Raw genomic sequence first — 19,824 nt, forward strand, 5'->3', positions numbered from 1 at the left:
ACCAGTTATTAGTTTTAACCCAATAACACTGACAGAGAACATGTTACATTTGAATACATCAAAATTATGCACAAAAAAAGGTGGAAGGAAACATGAAAGGCATGTTGAACATGCTAAGTGAAGTTTATTTAATACTTGGAGAAGCCTTTGTTTTCAGTGCCATCTTCAAAACACTTCCTGTATAAAGAAACTGATGTCTCACAGTGGTCGGGTGGGATTTTGGGGCCATTCTTCCACAGTCTTTAAACCTTGAAGATTTTGGAAGGTCTGCTTGTAAATCTTAAGGAAGAAATTTCACTGTTAAAACTTCAACAGTTGGAGTCCTCAGATCCCAAACACTTACTCAAGGCCTTTCTTAAACCACCTCCTACACCTTCTTCCTACACTCTTTCATTCTGTTTCCGCATTTACATCATAGACTGCAAAAATAATAGGTGTTGCCAGCGTGACAGCACCCATTGGTATGTGGATTCGCGTTTTGAAGCTTCAAGTTAAGCATTCGAGTTGTTGCCATCTAACTTTTTGGAGCCAGAAGTGACCATATTTGGACGAGAGGCTAGCGCTGTGAAGGAGCGAGGTGTGGATCTGACTGAGAGGACAGAGGACACTATCTGCGGACAGCCTGTTACTCAAAGCAGCCCGTCCTTAGTTAACTTTAAGCCTTAATAAAACGTAAACAGGTTAGTTGTATAAAAATTAACCCCCATACAGTTTCATAAAGGGTGAAATTAGCTATAGAGAACAAAGCTATTTTTGTACCAGGCTGTAAAGTTGGGCATTTTAACATGGGGGTCTATGGGGATTGACTGGAGTCTGGAGCCAGCCTCAAGTGGACGTTCAAGGAACTGCAGCTTTTGGCACTTCCTTGCTGGCTTCATTTTTCAGCCCCTAACATCGCAGCTTGGTTCACACAGAGGGTCAGCCACATTTAGTGCCATCCCAAACCACCCAGTGGGAAAGTGGGTTATAATATCCCCCAACAACAAGCCTGTATCGATGCAGACTTACTGACCAAGTGCAATGGCGTATTGTGTTTGTCATGGAAGACGATCTGTTCACCCTGACAAACATTAACTGCTCAACTGAGACAGACGTTAATATTATCGTTTAGATGTTAACATTTTAAATGTTACATGGTGTTTAGGATCAAATATACCGTTCTCTAGTCTCTAGAAAACAGTACACATGTTCATTTTATTGTAAAGTGTTGTATTTTTACAGGAGCTGTTACAAAAATAAGCAGCTTAGAAACATCAAGGGGAAAAACAAGATGATATTTGCATAAAAAAGAAAGTGAATGCCACCAAAGAAACTTGGGACTAAGTTTTACTTCTGTTTAATTTATTCAGTTATTTCTTTCTCGTAATGACAAAAAGATAATATGCAGAAATTCTGGTAAACAATAGGATCACATACAGATGAAATATAGGTTCTACAAATACATATGAAAAATGTAAAATGGGATTAAGCTTTATTTTCTTCCGTGGTTACAAAGAGTTACAACAGAGTGAAGTTTGTCCCAAAGCTTGCTGCTGTATTTATCCTCTACACTTTGACGAAGGGTGCTTCATTCAGCTGTGAAGGTGACTACAAACAGAGTTACGTTCAGCAACAAAATGTGAGAGGGTAGAGTCCGGTTTGGAACGTGTTGTTAAAAGAAAAGGTGATGCAACACAGTGGTAAACAGGCCCTTGCTGCAGGCATCACATTTAGAATGGGTGTATATTTACAGAAAACAATGAAGTTTATTGGTGTGAATATTAAACATCTTGTCTTTGTCCTGTATTCAGTTGAACAAAGTCGAAAAAGATTTTTAAGTCATTGCAATCTGTTTTTATTTACAGTTTACACAGCGCCTTGATTTTTTTTGGAATCGTCATTGTTGGATTTTACAGCCACAAACATCCATGCATCATCTGATTGACACTTTACTTCCATTGTTATTTAATATTGAAAGCATCGTCCCTGCGTGTCCTCAGTAGTACCTCTTAATCGAAACATTTTCACATGCTTGATTACGGTGCAATTATGTTAGAGCCTCTATTGTAGAACCACTTGTGCAGTAAATTGAAATTAAAATATAGTTCAGTGCATCATTTGATTAAAGTGGTACATGGTGTCCTCTCTGCGTCGCTCGTACCTTTAGCATGAAGAAATTGAATGCCGAAGAGAGAACTCCCAGTGGGGTTATCAGTAATGCTGCAGTAACTCAGCAGCAGCTCAAAAGGAGGCTGGATTCCATTGTGGCAGTGTCTCGTCTCACCCCTGCAGAAGTTTTATTTACTGAGTTGTTAAGCACCAGGCTCCTGGCAGCACGGAAAAGATATTAGAGGTCGTAAATCAGACTTCAACAAGACCCCAGTGGGGGTCTTTATCTTTGTATGTCTCCTCCAAGGATGTGTGGTGGAGTGGCACAAGGCTGGATGCGTACACAAGGAAAACTCATAAAACCGGGTGAGGAAATTGAAAGAAATTTTTGTTTGGATGCTACCAGATGTTGAAGAGACAGAAATACATTCATAGTTATTGGGTTTCTTTGAAGTTGCTGCAAATCAGCTTGAGAATATTGGGTGTTTGCTGTGAGACGCTGAGAGTTGGAGGAGGGCCCGGTGGAAATGATTTCACACAGTTTTGTTTTTTAATTAAAATCCTGGTTTGAGCTTCATAGAATTATGATCTAAGATAAACTGATAGTACTGAAGTCTTGTGTGTGAGCTGTGGTCACACAGGACCTGGATGTTGCAGGATCCTACTCAGGCAGTTAGTTAAGCTGGAATTATACAGGATCACTTTGAACTCCTAAAGAGCTGAGACTTCAGCTGTCTCAGACGTCAACATGAACATTATTCATCTGACCATAGTTGGTTTGGGTGTCAGGAAAGACGGCCCCTCTTTTGAAGTTTCTAAGACAGATGACACTTGTTATGTTGAAGGTTCTCCCTCCAACTTTAACCTCAGTTTTAACCCTGACCCCCGTTTTTTTCTTCTCGTCTAAGAAACCGGAGAAGAGCGGAAGCTGGAGTTCCTGGTGCAGCCTGCGTCTGTGACCAAGGTGTTGGGTGCCAACGTACTACTGCCCTGCGTCGCCACAGGTTTCCCTGTGCCGCACGTCCGCTGGATGTTTAAAGACAAGCTGCTAGAAGAAAGGTAAGAGCATGAACTGTGGCTGTAAGTGTGATTCACCCATACCTACTCAGAAATGAGAGACGCCTTAAAATGCTGCAGGTTTTCTCGGGGCATGTTTCTGCTCTTTCTTGTGTAGAAGCTTCTCTGCTATAACTTATTCAAACCAACCTTTCAAAATCACCCTTACCCATCAAAGTCCACACACTGCTGTGTTCAGCGCTCCCTCGCGCTCACAGATTCCCAGCAACGCAAGCGGAGCAAAGCAACACAGACCATAATGTGCTGCATTTTTGTATCCAGTGCCTCTGGTCTCCAGGAGCTAACCTGTAAGGCTGCATCCACACTAATGTGTTTCTGTTTTTAAAGGGAATTTTAAAACATAACGATCTTACAGACAATCGTTGTAGCAATGTTACAGAAATGACTTACCATCCATACTAACACTTGAAAAGGCATATCACATGACCAGTAGCGTACACTGGGCAGATTGTCTGCTCTGTGGATGGTAGCATAGTTTGAGAAACTACTACGGAGGTGCCAAAATGCAAGATCGGATATTTCTTTGATTGGAACAATGATGAATATAAGGCTGTCAAGGTGGCCGAAACAGATTGGGAATTGTTACAAAGAAAATATGGCAACATACAAGACCAGTATCCATGGCCGGAGGAAGCCTTAGCAAGGGACAGAAAAATAAAATGACAGAAGTGCTTAGACCTAGCTTTAATGCTATGACTTGACGATCTGTAACTGATAGTACCTTAAAGTCAACCCTGGAGTTTTTAAACTAAAACGGGGTTTTCAAAGTGTTTTCAAAGGTCGTCCTGACACAACAAGCTGATGGTCGAATGTTGGTGGGCATCTGTTTCCCTAGTTTTGTTGGTGTGCCCCATGCTGCTGGTACTAATGAACCTTTGCCGGCTTTTTTCCAATCGATTCAGAATGGTATAAAGCCGTCAGAGATGTCAGAGTCTGTCAGCGAATGAAATTACTCTGATTGGCAGATTAACTCAGTGTATGAGAAGAGAAACTGAAGTAAGGAGAGGAGACAGACGGCTAAAGTCAAGAGGGTGTGAGATCAAAACCAACTTGTTCTATTTGATGTTTTAAGATTCAAGATCATGTTTTTAGCCATTGCACTTTTTGGCAGAAATAGTTTGTTTGCTAGCACACAGCACATATCCTTTGTTCTGTGAACATCAGGTTGTGTTGTAAATGTGCTAACTAGTGTTTAAATCTACTGTCAGTCTTCCAGTTTTCCTTTTTGAATCAGGAATACAGTCTACTGCTGCCTGCTGGTGTTTAGAGTCGTTTCCGTCTCACAGAGGTAAAACGTACGGGCTGTAGTCTTTGCGTTGTGTTCAAGTGTGATTTTTTTTTTGGCTGAGACACAGCAACAATTGGTCTTCGTCACCACTATGATGTTGGTATAGAAGTTCCCAAACATGTGAGCAGTGCGGACGCCAGATGTAAACGTAGTTTTGCGTTTTAAAACAAAAACGTATGAGTGTGGATGTAGCCTCAGTCCTGGCGCCTGCTCCCCAAGGTGTTAATGCTTTCCTGCCACTGCTACTCAGAGAGCCCCAGGAGGGAGGGGGGCCTTGACGTGCCAACAGAGCCACTTCAGCTGGGAGATGAGGCTGCGGGGTTGCCAGCTGAGGGGAAGTTCACAAATTAAGAGCCAAGAGAGAGTGTCACAGCGGCTGTGCTCTCACTCCTCTGGCTCTCATTAGCTCAGGCGGAGCAACTCAAATCCCTGAGAGAGAATTGCAGTGGACACAGGAAGTTTGATTCTCACCAATTAAGAAAGCGCTTTGTTGACCTAAACCCTGTGTACCGGCCCTGTAGAATAATAACTTTGCAACTTGTGGGGTCAACAGAAAATAGCGAGAATCGGGCTCATTCATCTAAATCCAGCCCGGGAATGGGATTTCTACCTTCAGTGAAATTAAATGTAAGGTCATCACGTCGGTGGCTCCGGAGCGGTGTGAGCCAGAATATCATTAGACTTTCCTCCAACCTTTAGATCCATGCACAGCACCACATCTCAAGTTAAATGTCTCTAACACCTATGGAATCATCTGTGAGTACCTCTGACCTCCGCTGGGAGCTGGCTAAAAAGGGACTTATTAATCTACCTTGTATTAATTGCAAAACACTATCCAGCGTGCTTATCCGCCCCCCAAGGGTGTCTCCGTTGGTAATTAGCAAGCATACTCTGAACAGCCAGGGAAGTCTTTCCGATATTGAAGTGGACCTCCATGCTCCTGCCTTCAGAGCAGAAATGGATTGTGTGGCGAATACATTACCGAGACTGTTCTTTTGATTTTAATACGACATTGACAATTAAAAAGAATAGCAGTGAAACTTTCTTTCTTTTTTTTTTCTCCTTGAGAGTCTCCCGTCCCTCTCAGGCATTACATGAGAGATAGAAGAGCTGCTGTCAATTAAAAATCTGTGTGCCGTACAGTCTGAGCGAGAGAGAAAAGGGGAATCTGCAAAGAGCGTCTAATTGGTCTTTGGTGCGCGGCACAAACAGGGCCTTGAAAGTAACGACGCCGAAGCTGTAGACATGAGATGAAAGTTTATAAAGATGTGTCAAAGCCTCCAATTGAAGGCAGGGTGACTCACTGACAGCGGGGATTATCACATTGAGCTTCTGCCTCTGGTGCTTCAACTTGGTCATGTCTCTTGTTTTCTCTCCGTCTCTCTCCCGGTCTGTGTTCACAATAGCAGAAAGCCAGTTTTATCCTGAGCTGCAGATAATGTAGGTGATTCAAAAAGAAGTGCAGCATGAAACCATGTACGGCTGTTATAGACACATTCTGATTCTTGGGTGTCTCATTCTCCTCAGTAATTCTCTGCTAGTCGCTCCTCAAGCTGACTGACTCCTCAGAAGTACTTTCAGATACTTTTTAAAGACACAGTGGAATCCTTCAAAAGTCTTTTCAAAATGTGCCACAGAAAGGATTTTCTGCCATAAGTTGGATTTCTGTTATAAGTCTTTGAAGAGTCTCATTAGTATGTTTTTCATAACCTTCCGGAGACAGACATTGCTGTTTCTTTTGTATCACCTGTCCATATTGCCATGTAGGACTTAACGGCTGCAATAAAACTCTTTGATGTCTGTGATGACAGATGGGGACAGAGCAAAGACCTGAAATAAAAATTACGAACAGGTGGTTGCCTGGCTCTCAGTTGTAGAGAAGGTGATTTCTCCCTGTAGAGGAATTGTATATGTGTCTTTAAATTGAGATAATCACTGTGTCAGATGAGGCAATGACAGTCATAAATTCCTGCAGTGACTTTGTTAAAGACACGTTTGACATCTTTGCTGGGACTGAAGGGTCTGTCTGTCTTTGAGCATGTGGGTGAACAGTAGATACATATCTGGCAACACGATATCTATCACAATACAGGGGTTGCGACGCTGTATGCAAGGTGATCGATTGCAGTTTTTAGAAATGTAAATTTAGGAAAACAGTCTTACTGTTTCATGCAATCAGAACAGTGCAATCTGTTTTTATAGGGATGGGAATTCCTTCACAGTTTTTCACTTTTAATACTGTTTTATTATCTCCGAGTCTGGACACAATTTAAAAACAAACAAAACTTTACACTTTTACCACAAGTTTTATGACTGCATGGTGATACTCGTCGAGGCGGCTGTAGCCTGAGAGCTAGCCGTAGCAACAGTCTGGGAATGAAATGAGAGAACATTTGTACAGTATTTGTTTCTATTTAGGTTTTCTTAATCAAAGAGAAAACCTGCAAAGCCTGCCTGTGTGGCGCTGACGTTATTATAACATGGGAAATTTACCCTTGGTAATGGATGTGCTGCACAGTAAGGAGGCAGTGGCACCAGTGCACTGAGTGTCAAATACATGACATTCCTGCAATTTAAGCCCATGTTGCATAGAAAGATGTTTCAGCATATTGCTCATGTTTCCAGCCTTAATTTGAATTCTCATTTTACAGACACTACCAACAATGTTGTCCTATTTCTTTGTGAAATGAAGATAGATAGATAGATAGATAGATAGATAGATAGATAGATAGATAGATAGGTTTATTGTCCTTTTCAGGAGAATTATTTTCACATTCTGTACAGCCACAAGAATAGACATACATTACACAGGCAACTTCACAAGTTACAAAGACAACATCAATACCACAGACGTATACCTGCCACCATACACATATCCATTCCACACAGTTACAATCTTTTCATTCTTTTGTTTAGTTCAGTTATTGCATATGGAATGACGCTCTTGCTAAATTTTATTTTCTTCCAAGCTAGCCACCTGTATCATTGGCCAGATGGAAGGAGTGTGAAGTATGTGTTTAGGGGGTGACTGGGATCAAGTGCGATGGAGTGCACTTTGGTATGTTTCTTCCTCTCCACCATGACTCCTTCCTGTTGCAAGTTTCTGTTAGTGTAGATGAATGAGTTTGATGTCACTGTGCAGTGCACGTGTCAGAAGACATGGCGGCATTGATTAAAGGAATTGATGAGCTTGGAGGTGAACGATTCCGATGGATTGGACAGTTTGAAATTGGTTCTCGAGTCCCATCTTTTTATTTGTGTTTATCACAGTCATTCACACATCCAACATCATAGCACTACTTTTTGTGCAGCCTGAAGAAAGGAATTTAAATTTTCCTATATCAGCAAAAAATAACAAAGTGCTTGCATGATTCTTAAGGTAAACAAATTTAGATTTTTTTTCTTAAAGAATCAAAACCATGTCACAAAACATACTGTCACAATATCAAAGTGAATTAAACATTTTCTGACACCCCTTGTGCAGTGGTTCCCAGCTGGTCCAACCACAGGGTCCAGATTTCTCCTTAGTCATTAGTTCAAGGTCCACACAGTTGAATATATTCGTTGTCATACTTGCGTTTGGCCATGTCTTCGAGCTAGTTTGCTTTCTCTGTCAAGTAGCTGTCTGTTATCACTCACTCTGCAGCAGGAAACAGCACTTCAAAATAAAAGCTCTAGGTGGGAAATTCACTGTACGTCAAAATAAAGAGTGTTATTGCAAACTTTACACATTTGTGATTCACTTATGGTCCACTCAGAATGGACCTGCGACCCACTTTTGGGCTGCAACCCACTAGTTGGGAACCCCTGCCTAAGTGTTCATCATACATATAATGTGCAGAGTGTGATAGTCAAATGGTGACAAGCTCAGAGACATAAAGGAAAACAAATTTGTCTCTTGCTTCGTACAGTTGAGCACAGAAGCGTGTAAGACTATCCCCTTGGTGGGTCAGCATCATCGTTAAAGACAAGACTGTTAGTCTTTTAGTCTGGACATCATGAGGTGTCCCAGATTCTTGCTTTTCCACAGAGACACTTTACACATAAATAAAACAAGTGTTCCTGATGTCCCGTGTTTGTTCCGTCAGACTGTTATCAGGGTGATGTTGTGTAGTCTAATTAAATCTATCTGTTAAAAATCTGAACCATTGACATTTAATGACAGAAATTAACTTTTTTTGGTCCTTTTTTGTTATGCTGTCTGTTATTCTCTTGTGTGGAGTTACCCAGCTGAGGTATCTCCACACAGTATCTTGAATGAAAGATTGATATTGCTGGATCAATTACACTATGGCTTATTCTGCCGTAACATGCTGTTTATGCATTCCCCAGATCCCAGCCTCACATTCATTTAGGCTCCGAGCAAGTCTATTGCCAAGGACACCGAGCTCACCATTTATTCTGATTAAGCTCAGCAGCACCGTGACAGAGTATGTAACACTTGAAGCTGTTCAGTCAACACGTTGGAAAAGGCATTTTTAGCAAAATGCCCTGTGTGTCATCAATAGCATCCCCCAGGTGCTGGCGCACACAGAGAGACAGGCCTTTGGATTTCTCACACACACTGGTCCTGATGACGCTCATGAAAAGGGCAGTCATCTTTTGTTCTTGGGAGTATCACTCTATCACCTAATAGAATTCCCCAGCAGTCAATAAAATGGATGAATTATGCATGACCGCCAGCAACAGGGAATTGACAGAGCATGTAAATCAACCCCCTTCCAAAGCCTCCAAGCCGTCCGTCTCCTCTCCTCCTTGTCTTCTCGCCTTCATTTAAATATGATTGTGTATATTGTATTTACTTGTGTATAGAGAGAGAAGCATGGTGAGGGAAATTTGTTTGCAATTGGACTATTATTGGACTGCAGTGTAACCCTCTTTCACATATGTCTGGCATACAAAAACGCACACATCACCTTATTCATTTCGCCCTTTTTCCGGGTGAGAGAATAAAAGAGCACACACACACTCACGCGTACAGATGCATAGGCACACTTCTCTCCATGGGAAGTCTTTTTCAGTGAGCTACCATGGGAACTACACAAAGGGAAAATGGCTTTTAACCCCATTCTCCATGCCACAGTATGTTACTGTTTTAGAGTAAGAGCCCAACAGTTTGTAGTGTTGGGGTTTAAATCAAAATCCTGACAACTTTACCTGGTAGAAAACTGTGTCAATAAACCTCATTTACAAGTTAAATTATGATAAAAAAGAGCTATAATAAACAGATGTTTGATAGTCGCTCCTTGTGCCCCTCCTATCAAATTCAAAACAGTTTTTTTTTCCTCCACAACTAATGTTCATTACTCGATATTCTTAAGAGTCGGTCTTGGGAACACAGCCCCTGCAGGATGCTGCGATGCTGTGATTGCAACAATCAACTCAAATTCAACAAATCCCCTTCGTTGCAATTTTGTCCAATCACTGCAACTTTTCCGCCAATTTTACAAATCATTGTAGTTTCCACTGAGTCCATTTATAGCAGTCTCCTGCATAACCTCACCAAACTGACTCCCTTGTTTCTGGTTGTGCAGATGCAGACATGTGCGTCACGAACGTCTCACATTTACTAGCAAAGATTACTGCCAAAAAACGAGCAAGGCAATTTCCTGATGTTCAGCAGGAAACTGGGAGTAAAATGTCATGCACCGCATGTAGCATTGTGGTGGTAGACAAACGAAAGTCATCAATGCATCAAGTGCTTTTCTACAACACCTGGAGAATGGTGGAAACGCTTTGACAGCAGATGAGACACATCACCTTATGGGGCTGTACACATGCCACATCTTTAACCACCTGGAAAACACGGATTAGAGTTACTGTTAGGGTTAGTTTTGTGCCTTATTTGTGCCAGCTTTCAAGAATGCGGCGTCAGGTTGCCTCTGAGGTTGCGAAGCAGCGCAGAGCTGATCTTCTTCCAGGAGCTGTTAACAAGTGTGTAGGCTTATCGTCTGTGGGACAGATGCAAAGCTCTGGGTAGCCCTGCACTGACATGATCAACTTGTCCGTGTTTATCACAGATGGAATATATACGGAAGAAGAGAAAGATATCTGTCAGCTGTGATTGGTTGGTCCTGGTCACATGACATGTGGTGTGGGCTGCTGCATGCCAAAAGTTGAACTTGTTACCTCGGCCAAGGAGGTTATGTTTTCACCGGCTTTGGTCTGTTTGTCTGCAAAATAACTCAAAAAGTTTTGAACGGATTTTGATGAAATTTTCAGGAAAGGCGGATAATGGGACAAGGAAAAGATGCTAACATTTTGGTGGTGATCGGTTGATGCAAAGTGGATAAAATAATAAAAACGTCTATCGTCTGACAGCCTCAGCAGCAATTCCAATTTCTAAAGACGGTGAAAATAGCGCCATCTTGTTTGTCTTGTCGTACTTGCTAAATATTGTTGTAATTCTAAAGTTGAAATTAATGTTCTGTGTTGGAAAAAAAGAAAGTGAAAAATACAAAAAAACTTATTCTGTGTTGGTACCAAATAAAAACGAAATAAATACACCACAGTGTCTCCATGGTGAAGGCATATATAACCTAATAATGATAGTGATGCAAATAACCTAATTGTGATGCAGGCTACAAAATCTGATGCAGAGGGGGAGGGAATATCACCTACTTGGCGGAGGTCTGCGCTCTCTGAGTGTTTTTCTAGGTTTTATCTGGGGGCACCGCAAAAAAACACGGATGTGTACGGCCCCTAATGGCGGCTGTTGCATACACATCAAGCGCATAAAGCAAGTGTTGAGAGACTCATGGTGGGTTAAATTAAATTGGCATGGTTAGTAGTGACGTTAGTGTAGTATAAACCACAATCTCAGAACAGAGTGGTTTTATTGTCACAACAACTTTCCATTTTTAATGAATAATAAAAAAAAAAGTGCAACTGTTTTTGTAATTTTCACATGCTCCTACGATGTCATTACGAAAAAAGCCTTTAAAAAAAAGCGCCTGGTAATATGTCCTGATTTCCTTCTTCAAAAGAAAATTTGCAAGTACAGGAAGAGAGATGATGCCAAATTTCTATTTTGTTATTCACATGAAGATATAATCTTTATATTTACAGCCTGGTTGATTTGCAGTATCTGTGGCTGCTGGTGGGAACGTCAAGTGTATTTTAATAATGGTAATACAGGTCGCAAGGTTGAGTTCGAAATGATTCGCGTTACTGGCAGCAGTAATGCCACTTGTTAGCTGTATCAAACAAGGAGTTGGAATTGATGAAAGTCATAAGGATAACTGTAATGTCGCATATCAACATGTCTCATTGTGATATTGCCAGTTCCCAAACAAAATTTTGCAGTAGGAATTCCAGATGAGTGGTAATGATGTGGAATTCAAACCCACATCACTTTTATAATGGTTTGCAGATTCTGATAGCTCTGGCAAAGCTGCATTGCACACAGAAGAATCAGTTTAAACTACTGAAGAGACAGCACAGCTCAGTAAATGGCACTGCCATTTAAAATTCCATCCAAGCTAACAATCCTTCAGATGCAATCATCTGTAATTGTCTGTATTTTTGAGTGAAGTCACAAAGTGACACTCAGAACTTTAACCCGCTTTGTTCTCAACATCCTTTTAAGTGCAGTCACATTGTTAACACCCACACCATCAGCTGCTGTCATTGATTTTTTTTTTTTTAATTCTCAGTTTCGTTTTTTCAGACCAATTTTAAGACATTCTGCACTGTCTGCTCTTTACATGTTGTTTTCAAACTGACGGTGTAATAAAAAACATGGGTGGTGCGACTGCACCTTTCAGCCTGTCACAGATACAACCTATCAGTGTTAATGGCCTATGATTTTCATTTGCTCCTTCCCTCACAGTAACTGTTAGCGAGGTTAATGGCGAATGTCCGTCTCATGCTGAAGTCATCCTGCAGCAGCAGCAGTTCTTAGCGGTGCTTCAGAGTCAGAGTCTTTGGAAAGCAGCTGACTAACACAACAGTTACTCACTCCACTGAATACAAAGATTTCTGCCTGGCTTATTGTTGAGGAGGAAAAATAGAGAGACATAGCTTCTTGTCATCTGAATGCAGACTGTGCGTATGGAAGTAAACTCCCTGCCCATCTGTATAATACAATGCGACCCAGTACAACAGCTCTGCACATACTGTGCTGACTTCCTTCCAAATGAGATGTTCAGTTTTTGTAAAAACTTTCCAGAGGCTTTAATCCAGCTGTATGTATATTGCAGAGATTGTAGTTGTTGGTGGTGTTGTAACATTTAACCGCCCTGGGGTCTGTGAATGTGGTGGGTAAAAGATTAGAAACACCTCTTAATATAATGCAGTCCAACACAACATCACTGCTAACGACTGTACAACCTCAGAAATATTCATAAAGTTGAATTAATACCTCTCTGCCATTATTATCTGTGTAAAGCCTAGTTCAGAGCAAAGAATCACAATGAGACAAAGTGAAACTTGCAACTACTTTTAATGCACCAGCCTGCAACGTTCTTAAACCTACCCGTTTACACCAATATGACGACTAGATGAGATGGTGTATCGTCTCAATAGTGATAAGTAATAAGTACTAAGATTGCGACTAATTATTGTTTTCATTACTGGTGAAACTGCAGATTGTTTTTACAAATAATCCATTAATTAGCATTCTTAAAAAATGTGGAAAATGCTCATCACAATTTCCCAGAGTGACAATGTTGAATTACTTCTTCTATCCAGCCACAGTTCAAAACCGTAAGACTCTTCATTTAGAAAAGAAAAGCAGTAAATTTTCACGTTCAGGAAGCTGGAACCAGCAAATATTTGACACCTTTGCTTGAAAAGTAACTGAAACGGTTAATCGATGGTCCAAATAGTTTCAGATTAATTTTCTTCCAATTGATTTGTCGAGTAATTGTCCAAGAGTAGTTTTTTTATTTTGGGATTCTTTTCCGTTGTGAGTATGTGTGTATGACATGCGCACATGCAGCTAGCAGCAGCAGGTAGCCACCATCTGGCTAGTTAGAAACGGGTTCCTGTGAAGTTGATTCAAAACACACATTAAACACACATTAAACATGTCTTAATAGCGACAATTTCACAGTCAAGTACACAAATCAGCTTCACTGTAACTGGCAGCATTCACAGACAAACACTTGTCTTTATCTGGACACGTTTTCCCCACAAATACAACATGCTAATGTTATTAGCACAAGCCTATGGCATTTTACATTGTATAAATTAGCCTAGTGGCTAGTGGACTTTTCCTCTACTCATATGAAGCCAGGGACAACAGCAACATTAAACAAAGGTAACAAAGCAAAATTAGATTCTATCACAGCTCACAAGGTTCACTGACAAAGCAACTGGCTTATACTGAACACATTTTCCAAACAAATACAACATGCTAACATTATTAGCACAAGCCTATGGCATTTTACATTGTATTAGCCTAGCGACTCGCAGAAATTTCCACTGCTCATATGAAGCCAGGATAAATCACACAAAAGAATTAAAATGTTTTTTTGTGGAGGCTTTATTGTCTTCACAGTGTATTGTTTCTTTTCTGTGAAATTAAAGTAAATAAAAGCTTTGTCTCCACTGAGGGAAATGGTTTCAGCTTACAAGAATAGACAGGTCTGCGTTGCCATGACATTTCTGGGGAGGTGCACATCAGGCTACGGTGTAGGTTGCGGTACAGTGTTGATTCAGAGCAGAAGTATAAATCACACTTTAGTTTTTAAAACCAGCCACTGGTGACTTGACACCGATGAGTCGCAGGTGACATCATCAGCTGGCAGGCCCGTTTACACAGCTGCAACTTTTACCTGCAAAGTTTTTTAAAGAATCTTTGGTCTGAACTGGGCCTGAAATTTTATATTAGATTGCATCAGATTTTAGAGGTTCACCTAATAAAGTGTTTATAAGAAGAAGCATCCAAGAAAGAGTTCAGATCCATGTGAGCCTGAATAGCAACTCTCCTGCTCCACATGTTTCCCTCATCGACAGAGGCTGGCATGTACAGTACTGAAGGTGTCCAGTACATTCTTTCACACACTCAGGAGGCTCATATGGTCAGAGTTCTGCTCAGAAACCCAAAATTTCCTCAACACTGGAAAAATGATATATGGCAGCAGCAGCAGAGTGAGTTAAGGTAATGGAGTGGTTCTGCCTGCGTGTGGGGCTGAGAAAACAAGACAAGCAACATGGTTTTCTGGCAGTGGAGCATAAGAAGCCTCCTTTTTAGGATCTCTCTCTGTCTCCAGCACATCACAAACACACACAATCTCTCTGGCTCTCTCCAAAGCATGCTTCCTGTCACAGCATCTATTGTTCTTCTTTGCATTCTTGTCATAATGTTGCTTTTATTGTCATGTAGGAATTGAGGATAAGAGGATTACACTGGGTTCTGGCCATTGGCTGAATATACAGTGAGAAGAAAATCTGCTCACAGACATACTCTAATTACCTCTAAAAGCAAAAACCGTGCGGCATCATCAGTTAAAATAGAACTAACGATATGGGTTTATATTCACTGTCAGCCTGGATCTGCACATTGTCTCTAACAGCGTTTCAAACAGCTCAGCTGCAGTGCTTTACTGTGGCCCTTCACTACACATAATGTGGATATACGTCCCATTTAAAGACTCTATAATCCAGTGGAGTGCTGAAGTTCCGCAGACGTGACACAGCACGGGACACACAGGGTTCACGTGGCTTCGAGTGGCCCACCAGAGCCATCTAAAAGTATATTATGTGAGTTATGGGCTGCAGACTTCATTGTAATATGCACTAATCAAACGATCGGTTTACTCTAGGGGACCCTGGTAGGGTAAAAAAAAATATTAAAAAAAGCAAATAAAGTCAGGTATGCAAGAGCTGTTTTTGTCTCGAGGGCCCTGCGGCTTTCCATTACCAGCCAGAGGAAAACAAAAACGTTTTCATGGCTGAGTCACTTGAGAAGCCCCAGCCTGTGCTGCTGGCACTAGGTTGTTTCTCACATTAATTTTCTATTTGTTTATTCAGTCATTTATTTCCTTAGCTAGTCTGATTTATTTCTTCTCCACTCTGTCTCTCACATCCAGTTCCCTGTTTACTAAAAGCTCATATCTGAACAGGAATAGTTAAAGAACAAAATGTTTGTTTTTTGGAAGCGGGAGAATTCATTCCTGTCCGCCCTGCTTGGCTGCGAAATGAAATCCTACTGCTTTCTTCACACCTTGAACATGATTCAAATTCATGGAACTGTTGTGATTACGTTCTGGTCAAAAGGGGGAAGTTCAATTTGCGTACAAAGATGGTGGAGGGGTTTGTCGACATAGAGGAATGTAGGGAGTGAAAAAGGAACCTGATTTAAACGGAGGAAAAAAGAGGCCAAACAAATAAAAGTTTAGAGATTGTCACTCTATCCATTAATAATGAATCCTCCTTTTTTTGTTGTGACAGTTGTGATTCAACCTGCCTCCTCTTTGTGCTGCAGGTAGCGTGACCCATGCCCAACCACTGTCACAGCGCCACTGATTGCTCTGTGACAGCCTACTGCATGCCTTCATCAACACACACACACTCACATAGCCTTACTTCTTCAGTGATCTGCAGCTTCCCCTCGCCCAGGTGTACTGACCTTGCCACCACTCTGTTTTACGGAAGGCTGAGTCACCACTCACACATACCAAATGTGTTCTTCCCCCCTGAAGCCCTTCTCTGAATTCTCTGCGGCTGCCACCGCCTTCAAAGCTGAATGGCAGAACAGGGGACGAGATTGTGTTAGAGACCTCTACACGGTGACAGGACATCCTCAACACCTTTTCCGGACCAGTTACTCGCTAGAAAGGATCAGAAAGAAGAGGGTGTTGTTGTTCTTTCCACCGTTTTGAAACTTAGAGATGATTTTTAAGTGTTACAATAAGGGCTCGGTACCAAACTTAGAACTTCAAGAGTAGCAACTAAATTATGTAGGTACTGCCAAGTGCTGATTCATGTTCATTGGTGCCAAATTTTGGTACCTGGGAGTGCTTCTAAATGAGAACCCCAGGTTTAGACAAGAGATGGAAGTTCCACGAAGGGCCCCCAAGCCTGGAAGACAGCCACAGAGCTCCAAAGAGCCACTGAGTTCAACTTCAGATAGGAGGCAGAAGTGCCCTGAAGCAGTGAGCTGCACTGTTGGCCGCTCTGTTGGCCGCTCCATGGGTTGCTCCGTGGACCAGTCCGTCGGCTGCTCTGTCAGCCGCCCTGTTGGCTGCTCCGTCGGCTTCCCAGTGAGCCAAAACTATCCCTGCAGTGCCAATCTGTCGCAGTAGTTATGGCGTCTGGTCTATTTTTATTCTATTCTTTTTAACTAATAGAAGACACTCGTATACTCAGACAAGCAGACAGACAGAGTATTAGCTCTACGTGTCATAAGAGAAAAGAGCAGAAGATCAGAACTGCTTTTTTCTCTGCTTCTTAGGACCTGTTGACAGTGACGTCATACTGTTACCCATGGCAGCAACAAGCATGGCTGAAAGCGAAATTATTATCAACTCCTTGGTGGTTCCAAAAAGAGGAGCAGCTTCAGCAGTGTGGAATAAACTGTGGCGTCCTGAATGTTTTATGAACAGCCCCGGACTTCTCAGTCTCTTTTAGTGACTTACAGCTCAGAGGGAACTCATTCAGCGGCTCCTCTGGCAGCAGCACAGCGTCTCTCCCTCTCCTCTCTCGCCGTGCACACACGGGAGTCGGTGTCGTCAAGTGATTTTGTCATAAACCTTTGGTAATGTAAACCTACGTGATGCTCACATCTTGACAAAAAACTACATATTTGTGAGTGTGCAAAAATTGTGGTATCATAATAGCCTGCCACAGGTTACAGCGTGATGATTAGAGGAGAAATGGCAGAGCATAAAGGTCCAGGTGGAAAACAAAAGAACAACTCAGTCACTTAGGATTTTACTTAAAGAAGGAAATCACCTGTTGATTTATATAGTTAGTTGTACTACTACTACTACTACTAGCTACTGTTTTTGTTTAGTTTTTACTGAATATTTGAAGGCAAACTGTAAAACTATGTCACTTATTTTGTTGCAATTCTGCCACATCAAGAATATCGTTTTTGCAATAATACCCTGAAATATCATTATATTACTTTAGAGCCACATCGCTCACCCCTATTTTGTTATTATAAAGAAAACAAACTACCGGGGGGAGTTACCATTGGGTACCTGATACCGACATTGATTCAAATGTGAACAGTACCCTACCCTGTGTATAATAAGGCAAATACAAAATCTACAAAGTTTTTGACAGGTAAACGTTTTTTTTTAATTGCACCTTTGTGGCCAAATCAGCAATCTCAAATGTATGTGTATATCAGTTTATTGATACATATTGATTAAAAATATTTTAAACTATTTCAGTACTCAATGTGAAATTTCCCCGTGGTGTCGAAAATGGTACAGAGTATTGATATATGTCAAGATATTGTACTGAATTCCACCCTGGTGACACCACTAAGCTGGATATAACACCATTATATATCCTGTGTGCACATCACAATGGAGACAATGTGGAAAGTTGCTGCTGCTGGAAGTAGATTTAGTAAAACCGCAGACTCAAAACCTGCAGAGAGAGCAAGGCCAATTAGCATTGTGCGCCTCGTCTGCCTGACACATTTACCTGTAATCCTCACGTTGCTTGTACTGTATGAATCCACACATGGGCATCTGCTGTTTTGTAACAAGATAAAAAGTGACAGTGGCAACGCTGAGCTAATTTCACAGCCCTTTGTAGGTGAATTCGGATAATGCCGTTTTAATTACAGCCTCACTTAGTAGCATCTCACACCAAGGACCTACAGCTAATGCATGAGATATCCTTCATATCCATGCAGCAGACGCTTTATCTTTATTTAAATGACCACAAGTGCTACTTCACAACAGCACGAGGTGTCTACAGCCCATTCAGCTCACACCAGTTTACTTTGTCTCCGTCTCTCATGGTTTATTAACAGTAACACATTCTTTGTTCCGCAGAGCACTTTAGCTGCTGCAGTTAGACAGACTTGCTCTGGTTTGATATGTGCTGTGTGTTCTGCTTTCAAGTACAAGAGAAAGCTGTCAATGGCCTTTATGGTGCATGCGGCACTAAAGGCCAAGAGTGTGAATAGTTGTCCTGGTGAGGCTAACTGCAGGAATGCCTGGCACAACAAACTCAGGGACGTGTCTGAGAGGACTTTCTCATTCAGCGGGGATTTGACATGCAGAGCCTCTCAGCAGAGTCAGACGTAATCTATAATGTGCACAGGGAAGTGTTCAATGTACAGCAAGGCATTTGGCATTTCAATTCAGTGCAGTTTTATTTTTATATCCCAAGATCACAAATCACAGTTTGCCTTAAAAGGCTTTACAACGTACGGTGCCTTCTGTCTTTGGACCCTCACAGCGGAGAAGAAAAAATCTCTCCCGAAAAACCCTTTAACAGGGGAAACATGGAAAGGACTTAATTTCCAGTGGTTCTGTATTTTCTGAAGCCTAAAGGCCTTCACCAACAGTGAGGTGTTTTTACGCGAGCACTTTCACACACATTGTGAATGTTATGTACTGAAAAAAGGACGTAGATTTGATTCGAGAACATGTCCAAACCAAGAAGGCAAACTTTATAGCTCCGTTCTACCTTGTCAAAGACAGCCCATACCAGATATCTACTCTTTCTGTTGTTACCTTTCACAATAAAATCCATTAACATATACGTTGTGTAACTGTTTACCAGAGGAAACTCAGATTCACTCTGAGCACTTTGCCAGAAGGAAACTCAATAAAACAGAGTGAAGTAGCTCAAGCTTTACAACAACTTACCTCAGACAGACTGCCCAGTAGTTGTTACAAATTTGCATCGCTGCCGGTATGAATCTTTTTTTTTTTTTATGAAACCCACATTTAACCAGGTAAGTCCCGTTGAGATCGATCTTTTTTACAAGGGAGACCTGGCCAAGACAGCACACAAAAAGTTACAGTCAAACAACCACACAAGAAAACATGTAGAAATATTAGAACACCTACCCACAATGACAAGAACCAACTGACTCGGGCGTCTAAGGGTGCTTTCACACTTGCCCTGTTGAGTTCAGTTCAAGTGAACTCAAGTTCGTTTGCCTCCTAAGTGCGGTTCGTTTGGGCAGGTGTGAACACAGCAATCACACTCAGGTGTGCACCAAAACAACCAGACTGAGACCTTCTTGAAGAGGTGGTCTTGGTCTGGTTACAAACGAACTCTGGTGCGGTTCGTTTGTGGTGAGAACGTGTTCCGACCTGGATCTGAACCAACTGCAGTCACATGACACATTGTTTGGGTTAAACATGAGCATGTTACAGTCCTGGAGGATTATTAATGTGCACCTCCTCCTGTACTGCCTTAATATGCACATTCAGCACATCCAATGCATC

The 19,824-nt window shown here is 41.6% G+C and overlaps 1 protein-coding gene across 11 annotated transcripts in view; it reads left to right on the plus strand.

Moving 5' to 3' along the window:
* neo1a (neogenin 1a) overlaps positions 1-19,824 on the plus strand; it is a 248,723-nt gene that overhangs the window by 130,538 nt on the left and 98,361 nt on the right. For all 11 annotated transcript variants that reach the window (XM_049597522.1, XM_049597561.1, XM_049597586.1 and 8 more), the window contains exon 4: positions 2,997-3,147. In XM_049597522.1, the coding sequence (XP_049453479.1) occupies positions 2,997-3,147 (151 nt within the window). The remainder of the gene's footprint in view (positions 1-2,996; positions 3,148-19,824) is intronic.

This window comes from Epinephelus fuscoguttatus, linkage group LG2 (assembly GCF_011397635.1).
Source record: "Epinephelus fuscoguttatus linkage group LG2, E.fuscoguttatus.final_Chr_v1".
Lineage (NCBI taxonomy): Eukaryota > Metazoa > Chordata > Actinopteri > Perciformes > Serranidae > Epinephelus > Epinephelus fuscoguttatus.